Genomic DNA, 22,484 nt, shown 5'->3' with positions numbered 1-22,484 from the left:
CCTCTACGCCACCGCTGCACCCCTGAACTTATAAGCTGCATTTATTTGGCCATTAAAAGCCAGGGCCTACTTCACCATCAAACCAAGGAAGGAAGGAAAAAGTGGAGAAGGAAGGCAGGGAGGTTAACCAGTTTAGCCTAACCGGTTTGCTACCCTACACATGGGAGCGGGATGGGGGGATCGTCAGTTACAGTCCGTCACTCTTGCGTGGTACGCGACATCACTGTCACAGAAGGATACGGGCTTGGACCATCAAACCAAAAGCCCGATTGCACTGCAGTGGTTGAACAAGCTGATGGCAGTAGCAAAGAACCCTGGAAGTGTGAAAGCACAGTTCCATTTTTTTTTGCAGGGTGTTTTGTTCTGGCTCAGGTACAACCAGTAAGGAACATAGAAGTACTATGAACCTAGTTGTAAGCATTCCATTGCCAATGACCGCCGACTACACGAGTTGGTGATAATGGTGACATGGTTTCCGAAACAATTGTTCTAATGCCGCAAAAATAGGTTTCCCATTATTCAACAGCATTTAATTGCTGCTCCAGTGCATCAAACACTGCGACCAAATTCTTGCACCTTTAGTACTATAAGTGCATGAGCACCTTGTGTCAGGCAGATGTGGTAACAACGAATAGGAAAGCCCAGAAGACAATGTTGACTCATGTGTGCTTTAATGCTACCATCTGCTCCACTACAAGGAGCCAACACGCGGATATTACTGAATAACTGGGCTGCTGTACTTTGAAAAGATAAACTTCCTTTCTCTGCGATGCATTCTTCAGAAAGAATGCACTAGAACCACAAACAAGGCAAAGGATCCAGGCTCCTTCTTCAGGGTATAACATAAATAAAATTTATATTAAGCAAATGAGGCCACAAACTTTTTTTCAGGACGTAAACATTTACAAACTGCTTCGCAACTGACACAAAGACACATAATTAAAATACAAAAGCACAACCTTAACCAGTGTGCACTCTTTGACAGGCCGTTCTCTTTGATTTCTTGGACACAAAACAGCTTTGCATAGGCTGTTTTAAAAGTCCGATTGCAGCAAACCTAGGAAAGCTCCAAGTGCACCACCAGAAAACTTCACATGTCAGCATCATCAAACTGTCCTTCGACGACCTTAAACTGTGGACACCCTCGACGTGTTGTTGCGGCGTGAAGGTCGGAAGGAACAAAAACTTTCTTTCCAAACAGGTACGGTTTCTTGGGCACTGTAAAGCAGGAAATGAGCATCGTGAGGTGATGGGTTTAAGCAAGAGCAAAAGTAGGACACATTCTTTTAAAGCCTTGTTTCACTTATTCATCCGTGAGTGCCAAAAACACACTTCAGGAAAGCCAACTTACACATTTGCATAGAACACTACAGTTTACATTCGAGTTGTACCGATAAGAACAATGGCAACAATGTCATGCTCTCGACCAATGGGAAAACGCTGCGCTACATAGACGAACTGTATATATCTACATTTCATTACGTGCATCACACAATGCATTCCTGACCATCGCCACAGGTACGCTGCGGGTCCAGCGCACGGCAAAAGAGGCTGCTGTATGCAAACTTAAGTGCGAGCATGCCCATAAGGCCGATCCTGTGTGTTGGCAACGGCACGCAGAAGCCATGTGTATCTGTCGACAATTTGATCAATAGTCGGATGCAACTTTAGAAAAAAGGGGGCGTTTACTCCTCCTACGTGGATGCACATGAGCATCCACCAATGGCGCACACTCTGGACTGACGTCATGAGCCGGACGGCCGGTGACCCCGCCGATGGAGAAGATGGCCGCCCGTGCTTCGAACTGGGCCAAATCACGTCGGCCGTGTGCTTCAGCGATATATTGTTTCAGCATTGTTTTATACAAGTACTTTTTTCAATAGCAACTGATTCATTTTAAGCTTGGAAAACGAGTAGTAGATACGCCGTGTACATGCGAACAAGCGCAAAAGCCATGCAGAGCTGCTCTTTCTACTTTTGTCACTTGCAATGAAGCTAAAGAGCAGACGAAGGGCAGTGTTGTAGAAGGCACGGGGTTATTTTTCTGTCGCTATCCGGCATGTGCTGCAGCACATGAGAGCTCTACTAAACCAGTCATCAAAATACAAAGGTCTTTATTTATACCGAGAATTGCGCGTTTCAGGAGCACGATTTTTTGAGCGGTACTATTTTAGTCGCGGAGGCAATCGGCTGTCACGCTTCGGTTATCTGGGCGGGGCCTCCCTTTTTTTTTAAGTTGTATCCGACTATAAGTGTGCGCATCAACGCAACGGAAGCCAGACGTCGCCGCTGCACTGACCCCGAGGTTTGCAACCGGAAGAAAGCAGCCAAAGGCCAGCGACTCGACGCAGAACCACCTGAAGAGACCCAACGAGTCGCTGGCGTTTACCTGTTGCAATGTCAATGAGTTGTTGACGTTGCACTTGTTGCGAACTTCAGGATCAGCATGGCGGCGATGTCTGGCTTCCGTCTCATTGATGCACATGCTTGGATCAGATTGTCGATGGATACACATGGCTTCTGCATGCCGTGGCCGATACGCAGGATTATATCGTGTCAGATGCACGTGACCATTAAAGAATCACAAGGGGCTATGTAACTTAACGAAATGTGTGTTCATTCAACTCCAACGTTGAAAAAGTACAATCCTAAACAAGCAAAATCACATATGCATAGCATCGGGTCGCTCAGCATTTCTTGGGTTTGTTGCGTGGTCGTTGGCTTTGGACTTTGGTTCAGTTTACATTGGGGGAAAGCTTCGCATTCAACTATCTTTCTTTAAGGAAGGGGCTGTGATTTTTTTGTACAAGCCTTCTACTTTTCCCACGAAAAACAATTTTTTTCTACACATATAACGCTGTCTCTACTTCAAAATTTCATTTTGCAGAATTTACGTGATGCCCAGTAAATTGCAGTGCTCAAAAAATAGCCCTGCAAATAAACCCACAAAACAGTCTTTACATGTTCATGCACCACACTGTAATCCAATAACATACCTTAATAGCTTATCATATATTCAATCATTTATTCACACCTGTATGTGACGTAGCAGACATAGTTACAGAGCTCTAGATATATTCCCCAACATAAAGTTCTTTTGCGCCCTGCCAGAAGACATGCCTGTGCAGTGCTTAAAGCCACACTGATGCCTTTCTGCTTCAATTAACACCATCAACCAGAATCTGCCTCTGCATTACTGTGTTTTTGCCTTATGTCCCACAGAAACACAGTACATGTAGACTTATCATCACATGGAACAGGCTCAATTTCAGCATCATACCATCTGACGTGTGCTCTGTCATGCCACTTCCAGTACCTAGCACATTTGAATTCTTGCACCAGACACCACACACAGTCACAATCTGCCAAGACTGACGATCGATTCTCAGGGGTTCACATCTCATAGCAACACCTAGGCTATGAAAGACAACACAGAGCTGAAATCCGGATTAATTTTAAATGGATAAGGGTCCTTCAATGAACACTTAAACCCAAGTATGCGAACATTCTCACATTTTGCACACATCAAAGTGCAGCTGCTGCGGCCAGGAAGAGCCCATGTCACACACTGCCTACGACTCTTCTCAGCTTGCCATCATTGAGCAAACATCATAAACTTTTCCACTAAGACAGAGTACACACATACACACACATGCACACACACACATGCATGGACGCACGCACGCACACACACACTCTGGCAATGGAGCAGAAGGTTAAAGGAGGAAAATAATAAGGACAACCACACAATCCATGCAGTGTTGTCAAAGCACTACCATGCAGGCCTGTTGACTTCAGCTGAAGAATTCCGACAGGGGGTTTTGAGAAAATTCGAGAGAAAGGTAGGAAGTATACGAGTTTTCAATAATTTCACCTTGTAATGTTTTTTTTACCTTCTGCACGGCACTGCCTTTTTTGTGTACTTTTGGACTATAAGTTGCACCTTTGTTTAAGTTTCACCTCCCATTTCTTGCGTGGTTTGAAGAAAAATTGGTGGATAAGTCGCACCGATGCATAAGACAAATCTATTTTAATTCGGTAGGCATGATATGACAGAATTATACACACTTGTACATGCATCACATGCCGTACTTGCCGATTTCAGAGCATTATATTTCCATAAAGATATTTTTTACAAGCCACAAATTCGAGGATTAAAAACTTCAACTAGCACTCTTCCTAGGCACAGAAAATAAACATTTATTGCACTTCACTCAAAGTCATCGAAGGCCTCGTCCTCCGACACACTCATAAATACACTTCAGTGGCTATTTAGCAGTAAATGCACTACATCACACCGCTACACACACACACGCATATGTACATGCATGCATGACACATGACCTACCTCTACCACGTGGTTGGCTTCCCACACATACACCTTCTTCCCCTTTAACACACCTAATGCTAACGCATTAAACATTCTGCTACTTAAGCCGGTAGCATCGCTAGGTCACCCTGCCATTGTCCTCTGAATAACTAATACTTTAGCCTCCAAATTTATTTCAGAAAAACATACAAAATTTCCGGAATTCTTTTATGTAGTCAATTTTTTCTATGCCATTCTGATTCTGAAAATTTGTTACTTGATCGGTTTCTGGTTGGATATAATACAAAAATTTTACAGAAGGAAAGGCTGCTCTTAAGGGCATCCTTCCCTGAATGCCCACCGTAATTCGCCTTTGGGAGTGGGAGCAGCACATCGGGCTGAACGAGTGTGACTCGTCATCGGCGATACTAGCACAACTTCCGGTGACAATTTCAGATCGGGATAGGGGGTTAAAGGGTTACCAAGACTTGTAGGCATGTCAATGGCATTGTGTCTGTGGCGTGCCATGCTCAGCAATAAATAAATAAAAGAAACAATGCTCATTGGTCATGCCAGCGTGCATGGGTTTGTGCATATGTAAGTCACACTGTAGTATAAGACGCACAGATGAATAACTTTTTGGGAAAAATGTGAATTACAGACCAGAAAATATAGTACTTTCGTCTCCATTCTTTATCAGGTCAGTAAACAATACAAAACAAAGCAAGGTGAAAATGTGGGCTAGTTGGTTCACACTGTCCCTTGTTGGTTGCAAGTCCTTCGAACCACGGATAGATTAATTATTCAAAACTAAGTAAAATTTTACACAAAAGCAACAATTTAAAGCAACAAAAAGAAAAACTAAATTGTAAGAGAGTGTCAGATTACGATTCATAATTTTCTCTGAAGTTGCTCAGAAAGAAAGACTGCTCATAAATGTTAAAAAATGAATAACAGATATTGTAGTTTCTCAAGTTTTATGCAAGAATCATGGCTTTGATGACATTATGGTGAGGTTACAGGCTTCATTGTATTTTCTCAAATTGTGTCATTTTTATGCACCTTCACAAGCTACATTGCTATATATTCAAATCCACGGTAAATTATTCACACATATGAGGAGCTTGGCAGATGAAAGAAATATATGCTGGTATTCATGGTTACAAGTTCTCAAGCATCAATGCTTTCCAATTTTTGAGTTCCAAAGGCTTTTCAGTCTACAATTATCATCTGAATTATTTAGCACAGTTATCAATTTACTTACATTCCTCCTCCTCGTTGTTTCCTGAGCAAAGCAAGACAAGGAGAATCTAGCTATCAGCATGAACATCAATACCTAGAAATCTAGAACATGTCATGACAATTTACAGAATAGCTTACTTTTCTCAAATACACTGAAACTGTTTAAGATGGAAGTCTGTTAAGCTGAATTCCTCATGAAACTTAAAAGCTATGTTACGCTTGTTTACTTTTTCACAGAATTAATACACTCCTGTTAAAGACTAACTGCAACAAAATTTCACTTTTGTCAAGTTGGATATCAGATATCCTTTATTTTTGATGCAATTGAAGCACCCTTGGAAAACATGCAGGGCTGGTGACTGTCTAATTTTCTTAGTAGCAGCCTTTCAATAGCAGGTAAGCAGACGACATGTGCACGTGGTGGTTCGGAAATTTGACGTAAATCCCAGCATGTCATCTTTGAAATTTTTCAGCGTGCCACGAGCAGCAAACGTTGCCTAATCTCAGAACTTATAACGAGGGGCGTCATTCCATCTCACTCATTGTTTTGGGTCATGCATTACTTCTGGCGAGCGGTAATGGTGGCATCTTGTTTACAGCATCAATATAAAAAATGTGTTAAGTTTTTCACAACACATCCACTCCTATTTCAAACATAGCATTTTGCATCAAGGCTGCTTTGAATCTACACCTGAAACTAGGTAATCTTTTTGCATGATCCAGAATTTCGTAGAAGTTGGCCTTTAAAGGGACGCTAAAGTAAAATATAATTCCCACTGTTAGTAAATTATCCTTCTACAATATGAAAAACTCCACTCTTACTGCAAGAAAAGACTTGTCAAGCAAGAAAAAAAACAATACTTGAAAAGGCAAGGGGTGACACCGCCCTGACACTGCCCTGCAACAGCTCACTGTGACTTCATGTATTTCGACGACATCTGCTAGAGGCCTACTCAATAATTGTTTATTGGCGAAAACGGTGGACTACACTGCTTTCCAAAGGAGCCAGATATTGAACACTGCAAGTTTCCTAAATCTTTGCTGAGCCAATGCAGTACAAGTAGAAAAATTTTTTTTGAAATCCTTGCGTCACCTGAACCGGTGTTGTAGTACTAAATTCTAAAAAAGAACCACTGCCCATTTTCTCTTCTGATACTCAACCTACTATTGCAAGATAAACGAAAATAGAGTATTCAAAGAATACCTTATCAGTCTAGACTGACTTAGTGTTTCTCTCTAGTGTCCTTTAAGTTGAAACACTGATTAAAGGATCACACAATCTTACCAGAGACACTGGTATGTCTAAAGATTGTTGTATGCTACATCTTAAAGAAGCAAAAGCGAAGTACCAAACATGCCAAATAAATACAGCCAATGCTGAAGTCTCCATACAAGAACAGGGACAGCACTAGTGTATGTGCCCCTTTGCTTGCAAGTACCGTGCACAAGTAAATACTTGGTGACAACCAAATAATACAGTATGTATATACCAGCTTTGTCTACAAAACCACACAGCACCTGCCTCCTCTGTGCCTCTGTACCACGGTGAAAGAATAGAAAGAATACAATATTCATTCATGGTGAAAGAATATTCTTTCACCGTGCTCTGTACTATGAAACATAGTTCCCCGTAGTGACAGCTATATGGAAGGAAGTTCGCCTCTGCCATGACTTCAAAAAAGTTAGCGAACATAATAGACCACTTTCACAATAAGTTTCACTACTCCACTGGTGCTTCAAAGCATGCTGGTAGCAGTAGTGGCAGTCTTTACAGGCTCAAAGGCGACTGTGCTAAGAAGCTTGCTGCATTTGTGCTATGGAAATACGCTTGGCCACAAGCAGAAAAATTCAGTATAGGCGGGGTTGAAAAGAGGAACCTCTGCCCCCCACCCCCATTGTCCTTACATTCACTAAAAAATTCACATTTAAATTGTTCTTGGCACTCCGCACGATGTTTCCTGGAAGCCAAATACAACGGGAAAGCATCAAGGGCTACTGTCATCATGGGACTGGCAGGACAACTGCGCATGGGATGTAAGTATGGTAAAACTGGTCCACTGACTAGCACACCTGTAAAAATTCTACCTCATTTGGACAGCAGTATTTTTGTTGCTGCATCCTTAGGTTGTCACTGGCTATAGCAGGCATCCAATTGTGAAATCCCATCTGCCAGCTACGTCTAACTTGAATGCAAGATTGCTGGCCTTTTTATTATCATCATTTGTTTTCTTCGCTTTTTCACTCGGTACCAATCGCTCCCTCCTTAGATGTGAGATCTTCCTCCATAGTGTCCTGCCACCTCCTCTCACATCAATGCAATTTTCTTTTGACACGACAGTCGGTGATCACTGCCTATTGTCAATACGCAGCAGCTTGTCTCCTCTATGTGATTAAACCCCTCCTTCCTTCTAAGCTACCCTTTCTTAACCTTTACTGAAACACCCAAGGCTTTAATTTTTCCTCCCACACAAGTGTTCCAAACACTAAATTACTCAACAAACCTGTGCAATTCAATCAGAAGTTCCACACAACTACTGAAATGAAAAAGGAAGGGTTGAAAGACTATTTGTGTTACATAATCACATAACATTTTTCTCAGCTCTCATTTCTGTGTACACTAGTCATTTGGACTAGTGTTGGTATCGTATCAAGAAAATTGATGAATTTACTGAGCTTTTAATTATTTTACCAGCAATGTTGCCTTTTTGGAGTCTTAACTTTTTTTGTGGCCTTAATAGCCAGCAGCAAACTGTCCTAATAAAACTACTCAATAGTCTTTGCTTAAGTCCATCGGTCGTAACTTCCAAAGCCATACCAAGGAGCTTATTCGGGAGCCATCTGGTTGCACCAAAGCTATTTTTCTAGGCAAAGCACAATCGTGAGATCTGTATCACTTTAGAAAAATGGGGGATTGTTTTTCTATTTTTGTGACTGACCAGTGCAGGAAGTAATTCAAAGGAACCCTAAAAGACAATATTAAGTTGAGCTAGGTTGAAAGATTAGGCTTCTGCAATTCGTAGCGGGAACAGAGCTGTTGCAAGAGAAAAAATGATGAAAACGTAATATCAGAGGCATCACCAATTGAGCGTTTCACAGAGTGGCAGAGAGGGAGGTCATGGGAGGGCTTTCGTCAACTTGGCCGTTTTGGCATAGGAGATCTAAATTGAGGAGCAGCAGCGGAATGGGACATTCAGGGCAATTTTCTATGGAACAAAGTCATGGATAGGCATACTGAAACCAATGATAGACTTCTAGACTAATAATCTATCTAACTTTGCTTAATATTTTCCTTCAGTGTCCCTTTAATGCTATAGTTTGCAAAACAATGAAGACATGTAGGAACAATTAAAACAAACAAACCTCCAAGCATGTCATTGCATAGCAACTTCTAAGTGTTTTCGGCTGCGACCTAGTAACTGTGTTACTATCGCTGATCTGGAACCACCTGCTGACACTCAAGCTAGCAAAGCTGGCTAACATGTCTCCCGTGCAGTAGAAATCAGTTTAGGTTAGGGTGTGATTTTATGCTCTCAAAATTCAGTAATTTATGTACTTTTATGCATTCTAAATCTTTCAGTCATCTATTTAACATCCGGGGCACTGGTGAAGCATAATCTGAGGATGTCCTGCTGCAGACTGCACAGGTTTAAGCACAGCTAGTTTAAGCTTAGTGTTCTGTTTATTGGCATACAATTCCTACATTCGTCCATTGTTGGAATATGCCGTAATTATTTGGGACCCATTCACTTTAACCAAAATTTAAAAACTGGAATGTGTACAACGTAAGGTAGTTAGGTTTTTTTTCAATTCATAGGGCCGTGCGTCTGTTGGTGAGCTCGTAAGACGCAGTGGATTACCCCCGGTGACTGTGCGCAACCGTATCTGCCGATTAAAGCTCCTCTTTCAACTTGTAAACAGCCATTATAAGGTTAACACTTCCAAGTTTTTTACTTACTCATCAGGTTATAACATGAGACGAAGGCATACTTTATCAATAACCCCCTCGAACGTACAGAATAACTGTTTCGAATATTCTTTTTTTCCTAGGACAATAACAGACAGGAATAATCTTAATTCTGAGATAGTTACCCAGAATTCCTTATCAATGTTTGAAAAATGCTTGCAAATGTTATGAATTTGTGTGCCTTATTTGCTTGTATGTTTTTATGTATTCTTCACCAATGTTTGAAAAATGCCTGCATATCTGATGAACTTTGTATGTGTTTACATGCTTGCATATTTCTATGTATACCCACCCTGCTATGATCTGATTTCAGATCGCAGTATCTATAAATAAATAAATAATAAATAAAACTTGCCTATATAGAAAGGTGTCGTTATTTCAGTCTCCCAATCTTCAGCTGCGAAGTTGTCATCATCTTTAGTGTCCACTGTGGTGCCACCACTGTAGGCTGCTTCAAGCTGCTTGTCCAGATCTGCAACGTATAAAACATAGCAGTAATTAAATTCATCAGCTCAAGTGTATAACCCTGCAAGCGAGAACTGCTTTACATACAAGCAAATGCCAATCACAGTGACTGGAAAAACCCATTTTTGTTGATGTTACCTTGGCAACATATCCTTGCGAGGCACCTAGTACATTATAATACACATTTCACTCAATAACTGTCAATAACTCTGAAGTGATTATGCAAAGTATTGAAACTGGATATAACTCTGTACAGCGAAGCAATCTCATTCATGCTGTACTGCAATCTATTCAACCCTCTACTGTTTCATTCCTCAACCCATATAAGTTTTACATTGCATTGGTCATTATCACAACATAGGGAGTATTTTTCTAACATGCCAACTCATTGAATGTTGTCTCTTCCTCACACCTCACAATAATGCAACCACCTTCCTGCAAACATTGTTTCCATCAATGATATTTATGGCTTTAGCAACCATTACTTCATCATTGCCAGCAGCAGCCTGGTTACACCCAATGCAGGGCAAAGGCCTCTCCCATACTTCTCCAACTACCCCGGTCATGCACTAATTGCGGCCGTGTTGTCCCTGCAAACTTCTTAATCTCAACATTAGTTAACATTGTATAAATACTAATTATTTCTTCTACCTACTGCTTATTACATTGTTTACTGTTTTGTCATCTGCTTCAAGTTTATTTTGTTTGTTATCGGCAATTAGCTAACATTTCATTAGGAGCAACACTTTTTGTGTATACATTAACCTGCTGCACATTTCATTATTTCTTGATACTTCACAACATCTCCCCTCTGCGATGCCTTTGGCTCTGAGGATGTACTAAATAAATAAATAAATAAATAAATAAATAAATAAATAAATAAATAAGGATGCACATAGAACTGTGGATCTTATGCCATTAGCCTTCATAAAAAGTGAAAATAATTTGACTTGGACTGTTATCACAGATGATGAAAAGCACCTATGATGTGTTTTCAACAGAGCAGAGATCACGTAGAAAGCAAAGACAGGGCATCAACATTCCAACCTATCACACAGTGTTATACCTTCTACATGTCTCGGCAAAGAAAAGCAGTTTTTACAAGTAATATTGCAACATCAATCTTCACCACAGTGCTCCTAAAGAACTCCTTATGGACAGGCACACCGCTATCTACATCATGTCACACAGGCTCAAGAAGATGGGACAGTACGCAGGAATTTCTATTGTTTTTTTGGCCCTGCACAAGCTTTCGCACTTATGTGCCCAGACCTGTCCCAGGAAATTAGTACCACGCAAGTGCAAAGGGAAGCATAAAAACAGTTTTGTAGAATGCACCAAGGAAGTTGTGCATATCGTTCCCCTTTCTTGTGGCATGAAGTACGTAGACAGACTTACTTGTGTTTCAATGTCAGACTACAAGAACACAACTCAAAGGTGCAGAAATGTAGGTAGGGCTTTTTTGTATTTCATTGTAATTAGTGCGGTTGCATGTTTCACAAGAGTGCAGTCGTCGCGAAACATGCGAGTGATCACACAATGGCAATAATTGAGGCCTCAGTCATTGCCAAGGGTAGTTGTGCTAGCAAGTACCGAGTTGCCTTATATGACAAAGAATTGACCTTTTCTTGAATGAACAGATAGTGGTTACTTTTATTTTTTGTTCTTTCTCATTTTAGCTCTGTTAGAAACGTTGCAAACTGGCAGTTCAACTGTGATCACATGTGCGGGAATGCCTATATATATATGTATATATACACACACCCTTTTTAATAAACCCTCAGTTGGAAGTCAGCGCTTGTGTTCGTTCATTCTCACTTTCTGTCGTTCGTCTGCTGTTGCTCTGTTTTTATAAAGGAAATTTAGTGGAACCTTGTAACAACTCAAAGGAAAAACTGTACAGTGCTCAGCGATTGAAATGCAATACTCAGACAGCATGGCAGCCAGCACTTTTTACATCACCGTTGGACGCTGGGGACATTGAGCTGATGCACTTTTGTGTCACACGAAAATGAGAGTGAATTTGACGCATCGTGATGCAATTGGGCCCTTTCAGCGATTACCCAGCGATCACCCAGCGCTCACCAGTGGCGCAAGAATCGCCAGCCACCACATTGTCAGAGTGTCACATTTCAGTCGCTGAGCACTGTAACTGGTGAATGCCCGTGCCTGAGCAAACACTGCACTGCATGTCACACAATAGATGCAGGCCTGCATATTGCAACTTTATCCTACAGGCAAATTTTAAAGGCCAGTTCACTTATCAGCAGTTGACATACAGTAACACTTGGCAAGCTCTCAATATCAACAGGAAGCTAGAACCAATTTTTTTCTTAAATATATGGCCAATCAAGCAGCAGTTGAAAGTATCAAATTCACCAATGCCCTCAGGTTGCATGGCTATGCAATCAGGGCTCCACAGTAAGTACAGCAGGTTTTGCAAATTACTTAAATGATATTGCGCGACATAAAAAACGACACGGACGTGAAAGAAGACGACACACCAAGCGCACGTCCGTGTCGTTTTTTATGTCGCGCAATATCATTTAAGCAATGGATTACCAACTTGCCCGGAATGCTGCTCTCATTTTGCAAATTAAACCATTGGCAAAGGAGAATGAAGTAGAACAGACTTGCACATCATCAACACATCTTACAAAAAAGAAAAAGAGAAAAAGGTAAGACTATCATTCAATGGAGCAAACTTACCCTTCTAAAAACAAGTGTACCCTGGAGCTATGCATATGGTTGCCATTGGTTGTATAACTCAGTACCCATATTGCATGACAAAACAAGGAAAAATGCATGTCAAGTTAAAGTGACCCTGCAATTCTAAAGTAAAGGAAATTTGTAATGTAAGAGAAAAGGAACAAATGGAAGACATGGCTGTCTGTCAGATTAGTTACACACAGACAGTGAGAGAAAGATAAAACCGTAAAAGCAATTGCCATATTTGAGAACCTGGGACACTGCCATGCCAACAGGACTCTTGGCCAAAATTTTAAAGGAAGTTATGCCTGGAGCTCCTTCGACGTCAACACTTGGCTCGAACAGTGGTCAATGCTTTGAAATTGTAACACTTATGCAGATTCTGGTGCAGTCTTTATTGGGGTCATTACAAGGCTCACCCCTTGCATTCTTTGAGCCCATTCATAGCCATCCGCTGCATTGCTTCTTAACCTTAATCTTATGCAACTGCTCCAATGCTACACTTTGTGACATTAAGACACAATATTCTGCTTAGTCATACCTACAAGCATTGCTTTTTTGATGTTAAGATGATTAAATGTTTGCCCTCTGAAGTGCATTGGCTCCAACAGAGGTCAATACATTGAAAGTCTAATACTTATGTGGACTCTGCTGCAGCCCTTATCTGGGTCATTACAAGCCCCACCCCTTGTAGGCCTTGAGCCTGTGCAAAACCATCCGTTGGACTGCTTCTCAACCTTAATCTTATGCAACTGCCCAATGCTGCACTCCACGACATTAAGAAACAGCACAAAATTTAGCTTAGTCAAACCTACAAGCATTGCTTCCTTTCTCTCAGCATGCTTAAATGTCTGAACCTCAGACATATTTTAGGTCAGCAAAGGGTACACCAAAACCAAGGCACAGCCTTGAGGAGTTTCCACATGAAGTTGTTTTTGACCAATATTCGTTACGATCAAGCACCTTCATCATCATCCCAGGGAAGCCCTCCTGTAGCACATTCAGAGTTGGCGTCCACTTTGCTTCCCTGCTGAGCTTCTGTGGTATCCGCTTCTTCTGCATCATCCTTTGATCCAACGTCCAGTCTGCCATTCACATGAGTTTCATTTGTGCTAAGTCGTTCAGCACCATTTTGAGAACATGTGCTGATTTTGCCATTCTGCGGAGATTCAGCGACACTAACTTGTATTGCACCAGCTACACAGCTGGTGTCTGCCTGTCCATTCAGCTGATTTTGACAGGCATCCCCTCTGACAACTGCCTTCACACAGGAACTGACAGGTTTGCCTGTGAAGCTGCACTGATTATCTGGAGCCCTGCACTGGTTTTGGGCACACGCATTAGCATGAGACGAGGATGAAACTGGTGGCTTCATCTTGCTGCACTACTCTGAGAAAAGAAAAAGAAAATGAACAAGGAAAAAGAAATCAAATGAGCAACTTTTGCAAGTGAAATCAGTAGAATTGATGACACAAAACAGTGCAAATGATCATTTTTGCACCAGAAAGATGGCAGACTGCTTATTTTCTTTAGGACATTCACAGAAGCTATGATCACATATGCCTAATTTTCTCAAACCTGTGCATTGTTTCTTTGGTCAAAGTGGGGAAAGATGCTTAAATTCAAAGCAAATAAAATGGCATTACGGAACTTCAGCAAGAAATATTGTTCTCCAACAAAGAAACTCAAAAGTAAGCTGTCATTTTCACTGAATGAAAAAATATTGATTGGCTAGGCAAATTACTACCAACCTTCACATTTGCCTTCAATTACTCGCTCATTACATTGTTTGACTAATGCACCAAGATTACCAGCAGCAAAACAGTTAAGGAAGAAATCAAGCCGACAGGGAAGATGCCAAAATTAAAAATGAGGTTTACAAACGGTACACCTGTGAAAAATAAAGAAGGCAAAATGAAAATGCAACTGCACATGTGTGTAAGCTCAGGCTTTGAGTGATGTAATGTGCCGCCTTCTTTGAGATACAAATTGAAGGAATGCTGATGCTGGCCAGTGTTCCTCCTTCGAAGGAAGCAAGTTACCTCAGTCAAGTTTTCATTGACGTGAATGTGCAGTAGCATTTTACTGTGATAGCGACCATTTGTTTATTTCAATGCCTGCCAACAGCTGTGAAGCCTTTGCGACAGGCCACTAGTAAATACAAGAGCCTGTGAACAGCATTTCTACCAATATCCCATGCTAAAGTAGATATACCAGGCATGAGTATGCATAAGAAACTTAAGAAAAAGAAGCATTTTCTGAATTCAATTATGTCAAGCATGCTGTGTGCCAACTTTGCAGAGACAATTAAAGATAATGATGCCAGACAAACTGGCATTGTACACCTGCTGCAGCCGGGTCATAGGGCAAGTTAGAGAAAGATTAGGGTAAAACATATCAAAACACCTGCTGGTTTTCAGTGACGGATCCTGAAATTGCAATTATACAGATGCTTGAAGTATATTTGTGCTGTCACCATGTTGTTCTGCAATCAATGGCACAAGCTTGGCCAGTGCACTAATAATTAAAAGGCCTGAGACGTGGCGTGCGTTTGCCTCCAAAAGCAACGAAGCCAAACGGATACATCTTACTGCTCCACTTAATAGGTCCTGCCGGAGCAAGCGCAGTGTTCTGGCTTCCACTGCTGGCATTGGCGCAGTGTGCACACACGCTAATATTTACGCTGAGCAGCTGTGTGCATACCACGCCATAGAGAACGTCAAGCTAAATTTATGCAATCTTTTCTCTGGATGCTGACCAATGCCGACAGTTTTCCTATGGTCTCATTTAATGCACCATCGGGGTGCGACGCCTGCACTGTCGCTGGCACGCTCATTCCGCCAGTGATCCAGGACATGCGAAGCACAATGTTAAACCTTGCTATCACTTTCAATGCTTTGCCTTCTTTTCTGCCCCCAACTGTACTACTTTTGTAAATCTAATTTGTAAGCGCAGCCTCATTCCTGTCCAATTTCTTCCTTGGATTTTTTGATGCTGAAAATCTTTGTGTATTACTTGGCCAACCTACTAACCTGCCTTATAGTCACTGTAATGTGAGAAACTGATTCTAGTAACCTATGCAGTCTGATGCCAAATGAGACAATGTGCTGTGAGGCAAACCTTTCCTATCATCATATGTTCGAAAGTTTTGATGATCCATAAACATTTGATTAACCCTTTAACCACCTCTATTAGGCTGTACTCATCAAGGGAGTTTGTACCAATATCACCAATGATGACTAGCATTCATTCAGCACAATGTTGTGCTGCTCGCACTACCAAACACGAGTTACGGTCAGCATGAGGTAAAGCTGCCCTCAAAAGCTGCTTTCCTATTATTTTAAAAAAATTTTGTGTTAATTCTAACTAAAAATCAATCAAGTAATACATTTTCAGAATCAGAATGACATAGAAAAAGTAATGATGAAAAACTTTGTATGTTCTTCTGGAATTATTTTAGGGGTTAAAGGGTTAATGTAGCATGCTGCTGACACCAACAATTATACTGATAGTTGCATTGTGGTTCATTGCACAGAACACTCAAGCGAAACAATGTTTTAAGACATGCATATTGTCCTTAAGGAAAAAAGGTAAGGCAACACATGAAATTACCAGTTTTGTTCATCCATGAAAATAGTGAAGCGTGCATAAACCATCCATTAGTATATACCAGACAGATACAAGGTTTTTTTGACAGTATGCAATGCAGTTTTTTCTATCAAGGTTTTCGCTTCATATGCTTAGTCATCTTTAGAGCTTTTGCTGTTGTTTCGAGAATGTGCATACACCATGGTTTACTTTGCGGATAAATTTTTGGTCACAACTGCAACTCATAACACTCGTCCCACATGCCTGTGTTCAGTTTGTATTTGGTCTGGCACTGCCTAAGTTACCATACAAATACAAAACAAGCCCACCTGTTGGTTGTCTTTAGGAAATTTTTCTAATTGAGCTTGTTTACAATGGTGTACCTAATAAATTGTTTAGCAACATCAATAGGTCCACTTTGAGAACAAAAAGTGCATGCTCTTGCACACCCTGTCTGAGAAAACAGGCATTCTCAACCAAGGGGTGCTTACAATCAAGAAGAGTATATTTGCCTAAATCAAGCAGGCCTTCCCTTAATGTGATAACGAAATTGGTAAGCTTAAGAAAACTTCACGGCTGCACACCGAGAGCTTTGTTTGTTTGGTATTCTTTACAAACATATGCCTAAGGAGAAAACTGAGCTACCCTCAAACCACAACACAGGAATAGTAGACAAACACGGGCTAGAGCTAACGTTTCGACAAAAGTTGTCTTTTGCAATGCCCGAAGACAAGTACCCTTGCTGAAACATTGGCTCTAGCCTGAGGCTTGTTCGCCCACTATTCACTACATTACGTTTCCATCTCTCTGTGACCCCTTTGACGTGTCACATATGCACGCACATGTGAAAAAGATAGGTGCATGGCCTGGACGCTCTGCACCCATTACAATAGCGAAGACAGTGTACACAAGAAGTGCACAGGTTACGTATCCTAAATGGGGATGCACTTTCCGCTAAAGGGAAAAATCGATGAACCTAGATATGCCAAAGCGTGGACAAAGGAAAACGTGGCAAGTTGACGCAGCACATGAAGGATCGAGCTATGCAAAGCCAGTAAAATTATAATGCCCGCGTCGAAACAGTGTCACTTGAGATGCATGGCTGCCTCAACAGGCAGCCATGCATCTGATCAAACGTGCCTTATCACAGAGTCGAGAAATTATAAGCATGACGGCCATTCACTGATACGCATATCCTGAATGACAATGCTGCTTCACGCGAAGACAGAAAACGGGCAGCAACTCTGCCCAGAAAAAGAACCACCGAAGGTTCATCTAAAAAATATGTCCCTTCTTGAGCGCACGCTAGCCAACAAAATTCACGAACAGAGACCGCGCTTAGCAAAGTACGGAACACGCACGACACGGTGTCTTCCGCCCGGAGGTTTCCAGCAGGCACTGCGCTAGCACCAGCGGCACCAGAATCCACTTGCACCCCTTTACTGCACTGTCACTGCTGTCAGATCGGAACGGACGCTGGCAGACGCTCGTTAGTTCTGTGGCTCGTTCCGCTCGTTCGCTTGCAGAGCGCGCGACCTGCGAAAGACCGTCCGAGTTAGGTCAACCCGCGCTTCGTAGTTGCAGAACTCCAAATTCCGCCTCATCACACTGACCCATTATGTTTTATTAAATCAGCAGTTTAATCATCAAGAAATCAACGTTTTGTCGATTAGTGTGGTTGATTACGCTGCATGCATATGATTTTTAAGAAACGGGGAGGGGGGGGGGGGGGGGGGCAAGTAGTGGCAAAATTTGCGCGCGCGCTACAAAGTAAGTTATGTTCCGTGCGGGGAAATTTTCTTTTTTAATAAATTTTCGGCCGTAATTCTGGACGGAAAGGCAGAAGAGAATCTGCGTTATTGCGAATAAATAGAGGTAATATTATATTGTGAACAAAGCGTCATATTTAGTATCCACGGTACATCATTTTCATTACACGGCCCCGACTTGCAGTTATTATAATAGTACTCGTTGTTGAAAAGCCGGTATGTTGTTTGGTACAAAACGTGAACCGCCGGTTATCTCGTCAATATTTGATACATTTAGCTGTTCATAATCTCTCAAAAGCTAAGGGCACCAGCGGTAGTTGATGCGCTGACGGCAAGGTTTTGACTAGTGTTGCATATAGCGGGCCGCTTTTTACGTCGCGACGATAGATGGGATTTTTTACAAGCACTGCTCCAGGAGGGCACATGTGTAACCGGCAAACGGTGGCCTCAGGAGTGCACCTGAGATTATAATAAAGGAAGCGGCGCAGATTCTCCAGGGCACCCAAGCGTGGGGATCAAAGCTGGAAGCAGGGCGGCCCATAGGTTGGGGCCGCGGAGGCCGAAGCGTGCCAGGGCGTGTTCGCACAATAAATTGGCTGTCCGCTGTCGCGGACAGCCGATCTTGTACAGCCCTGGCACGCGCAGGCCTCGGCGAGCCCAAACCCACGGACAGGTCCGGGTTCTAGCTTAGTGTCCCCGTTGCCGCTTTGCCGCGCTGACTATGTGGAAGACATGTCCGGAGGAGAAGGAAAAAGCTTTACTTTGACAGGGCATTTGGGACCTCTCAGGACCCCTGGGTCCCCGCACGATGGCACCGCACTCAAACGTTCGTGTTTATGCATGACGAAGGCAGCCCGGCTGGCGGCGATCGTCTACCTTGCCGGGTGTATACAGAAAGCCACATTGGAAATAGATTGCCCCGAGCGAGACGTCGCATATAAACCGTAAACCGTAAAAACCGCGCATAATGTTGTTCAACATAGCTTTCTTCACCTAATAATCACGTTTGCCGATAAGATACCTTCCTCGTATAATATAGGGTACCTCAGCTAACTTTAGCCAGACTTTAAAACTATGCGAATGCCACGTAGCTGGACAGGACCAAGGTAGTGTTGTTTGCCGTCGATTGGAAATACTAAAATTATTTCTTTCATTCCACATAATTAGATAATTAGTCATAATTCATTATTCAACTTCTCAAATATTATAATTAGATGAAAAGTGTCAAATGAGAAAATTGTAGAGCGACACGAAAAACTCCCGGCACAGCTTTCTGTTGCTCAATACGTGCTATATGAAAGTGTTTTTACGAGCGTGAAAGAAGCCCTCAAATGCCAGCAAAATTGCCGCGCGATTTGCCGCTCGGGGCACTTAGCGTGTATTCGCAGGCTTCTTTCACTTTCGGAGAAACACTTCTATGTAGCACGTATTAAGCAGCAGAAAGCTGTATCGGAAGTTTTTCATGTTGCTCTACAATTTTATCATTGACACCTTTCAAATAATTATAATATTTGAGACGTTGATTAATCAATTAGGACTAATTATGCAGTTAGCTAGAATGAAAAAAAGTAATCTGAGTATCTCCAAGCGACGGCAAACAAGATTTCCTTGGTTCTGTCCAGCTACGTGGAATTTGCATATTTTAAACTCTGGCTAAAGTTAGCTGGGACACCCTGTGTATTACAGCTATGTGTGTGTGTAGCACAGAAGGCAGGGAATTTTGGTGCCTAGAAATTGGAATTATTCTTTCCCATTATATAACCTTTAAAACCTTTCTGAAACGTTACAAATACTCAAGCTGATGATGACGACCTTGGGTAATGACACGTGTTGGAGCGTTTTCAAGTGCCAGTAACAGTCAGCTAACGTTGGTAACAGCGCAGTCTCAGACGTGCTTTTGGGCCGAAGTAGCCAAACGGAACTGCGGGTCCTGTGCGACTGTTCCACGGTGTTCCTCGAAGCACAGAAAACGATTTTAACCAGCGGGATCCTTTCGGACGCGTTCTACACGTAAGCAAAGTAACAAGGTCAAGATAACGGCGCACCTAACAACGCTCGCATGCAGCTGTGTGTATGTGCCAACAAGGAAACAACTTCCTCTTGTTCGCTGTTGAAAGGCTACATCGAAGGTGTGAAAAGTCACCAATACAGCGACAGGTTGAACGTATTTCGCGATTAACAAAACGGGAATGAACTGCACTTCGGCATTGCAAATTGGTACTCACGTGCGTCCGGAGCAACTGGAAGGGACGTCCAAGAACGGATTCGTTGTAAGCGTTCGCACGACAACTAGCGTCCGAGTGCAGCTGTGGAGAGAGACGCCGCTAGGCCGCCTCGCCGCGTCGCTGATCGCGGCTCACAGCTAGCGGCGTTCCGGAACGCTGCTAGCTGTGAGACGCCAGCTTTGAGACAATTTTGCTCCGTCATAGAAAAAAGAAATTTCAACTTTCTTTCTCTGTGAGTCCGTTTCATAACATCAGGTGCAACGCTGTGGAAGCTAGAGATAACTTTTTGAAGCGAAAGGTTTACTGGCCGCGAACTTGCGATTTTAGCAGTGGTTGCGTTCGCACTAGAAACAGTTCGGTGTCCTTGACGGATTTTTGTGAAAATGTTCTTTATATAAGGTGAGTTCTGAATGAAAATAATAATTTACCCTTAGAAGCAGACAAACCGTTCACTCATTCGGCTACTAACACGTTGTTTTACGTCAATTTGCCTTTTGTGTTTCTTCTTTTTTTTAATCATGCATCCCGTCGCGGCAGCCTCACGTGCATGCTCGAGCGAGCAAACGCCTCTGGCGCCCTGCGAAGCATACACGGAACGCGCGGAGTGATAAAATTTGGAGACCGCACTATAGTCGGATACAACTTTAGAAAAAAGGGGAGGCCCCGCCCAGATGACCGAAGCGGCGAAGTCACCGGCCGTCCGGCGCATGACGTCGGTCCAGAGTGCGCGCCCATTGGTGCACCCGCCTCGGAGGAGTAAACGCCCCCTTTTTTCTAAAGTTGTATCCGACTATAGTTGCGTAGCTTTCGCAGTGTTGCACCTGGTGTATGAAACGGAGTATAGGCCTGGCACTGTCCTGTCTTGAACGATCGTTCAAACAAAGAGCCTTACGTAAATCAAAGCTGCAGCTTCGATGATGGTCACAGCTGCGAAGTTGTATTATCGGCGTTAACACGCGAACAAGTGGAAAACGACTGGAATGCGCGCCCTTGCGTTTCAAGGTTCGCAGACATTTGAATAACAAAATTACGCTTAGAAACCGGCAGTGCTTGCACGTCACACTACTGTGTAATTACACGTAATAGCTATATGTGTTAATCCAGGTCAGCTTCTTTTTGTTCGCGTTTCAGCGTATGCTGTTGGGAACAAGCACGGTAAATGTCATTCTCGACCAGCGACATGCATGTTCTTATACAACAATAGATGGGGGTAAAATGACTGACAGGGGTTCAAGAAGTGTATTTTGGTCCTGAGTTGGCCGGGGTGGGGGGGGGGGGTGGGGGTGGGGGACTACTACGGCTCTTTTGACACTTTGACATTCCGTAATGCATAAGCATTAGGAGTGTCAAAGTGGAAGACAAGAAATTGCTGGTTCTCCCGTGATAGAGAGTAGATGTAAGCATGAACTTGCAACCGGCAAGGCAGACTGGTTGGAGATGAAAGATGATGATGTTCGCAATGCCACATGTCCCACCACAGCACACGGGACCACAACGCACCGCGCTATACCGTAGAATAAAGAACTTAATAGAAACAGCAGTTGGCAACCAAGGCACATGGACAGCGGGGTTGTGTTACTCCGCTAGCCAATCACAGAAGCAAACCAAGTTACAGTGTACTGTAACCAAGTCGTCGTCATATCACGTTTTCAAAATGGCGTCGTACTTGATACCTCCGGAGCGTCTGCTGTTCGTGAAGAGTCCTTTCATCGGCGGAAGCGATGAGGCAGGCAACAGACATGGACAATATGCATGGAGTCTGAACATTTCATTCTTCAAAAGTCCACGGTACAGTTGATTTCCCTGCTGACTCCGTTTCACTCATGAAACTTCAATGGCACCTGAAGTGAAACTTGAAAGTAAGTAGTTGCGGCAAAGCAGGCGTTTTGTTTCAGTTCAACAAAGAATTAGGCTTTCGCCGTTCCTCTATAATATACGAATGAAAGCGTATAATATTACGCGTTTATAATTTTATTTCTGTGGTTGCCGCCTTATTTAGGTAACAGGGAATGTTTGTAGTACGAACTATTTGCAGCCTCGCGGTGGAACAATGGCCGGCGGTTATGAGGGCGTGGGCGAAGCTTCACTACAGACTTGAGTTGTATTCGGCCATGGAAGAAAAAATGGCTGTGGCTTAGCTAAGGTTAAGCCCAGGATGCGAAGCATACTAGCCTTTATTTTAGTTGTAATGCGTTGCATATTGCAATCACTCA

General features: G+C 42.7%; 1 protein-coding gene across 3 annotated transcripts; it reads right to left on the bottom strand.

Annotated features, from left to right (window-relative positions):
• Window positions 1–824: 824 nt before the first annotated feature.
• LOC135918938 (uncharacterized) lies at window positions 825–20,365 on the bottom strand. Of its 3 annotated transcripts, none has more exons than XM_065452638.2 (6): window positions 20,272–20,365; window positions 17,639–17,813; window positions 13,653–14,073; window positions 9,871–9,987; window positions 5,574–5,594; window positions 825–1,218 (listed from the first exon to the last, which is right to left on the bottom strand). In XM_065452638.2, the coding sequence occupies exons 3-6, from the start codon at window positions 14,062–14,064 to the stop codon at window positions 1,091–1,093; spliced, it is 678 nt and encodes a 225-aa protein (XP_065308710.1). In that variant the 5' UTR covers window positions 14,065–14,073; window positions 17,639–17,813; window positions 20,272–20,365; the 3' UTR covers window positions 825–1,090. The 3 variants fall into 3 exon arrangements, with proteins under 3 accessions (XP_065308710.1, XP_065308709.1, XP_065308711.1); XM_065452637.2 differs by having other exon boundaries at window positions 13,653–14,078; window positions 20,272–20,364; XM_065452639.2 differs by lacking the exon at window positions 5,574–5,594 and having other exon boundaries at window positions 13,653–14,078; window positions 20,272–20,361.
• Window positions 20,366–22,484: the final 2,119 nt, after the last annotated feature.

Source organism: Dermacentor albipictus, chromosome 8 (assembly GCF_038994185.2).
Source record: "Dermacentor albipictus isolate Rhodes 1998 colony chromosome 8, USDA_Dalb.pri_finalv2, whole genome shotgun sequence".
NCBI lineage: Eukaryota > Metazoa > Arthropoda > Arachnida > Ixodida > Ixodidae > Dermacentor > Dermacentor albipictus.
Note: the sequence above shows the minus strand (reverse complement) of the source record. Positions and strands in the feature narration are given on the sequence as shown.

Coding starts and splice junctions, on each gene's coding strand:
- LOC135918938 (XM_065452638.2), bottom strand. CDS start 14,064: ATGAAGCCACCAGTTTCATCCTCGTCTCATGCTAATGCGTGTGCCCAA. Junction 5,595..9,870: donor AACGACACCTTTCTATATAG/GCAAGTTTTATT, acceptor TGCTTTGCTCAG/GAAACAACGAGGAGGAGGAA. Junction 1,219..5,573: donor AAACAACGAGGAGGAGGAAT/GTAAGTAAATTG, acceptor CCTGCTTTACAG/TGCCCAAGAAACCGTACCTG.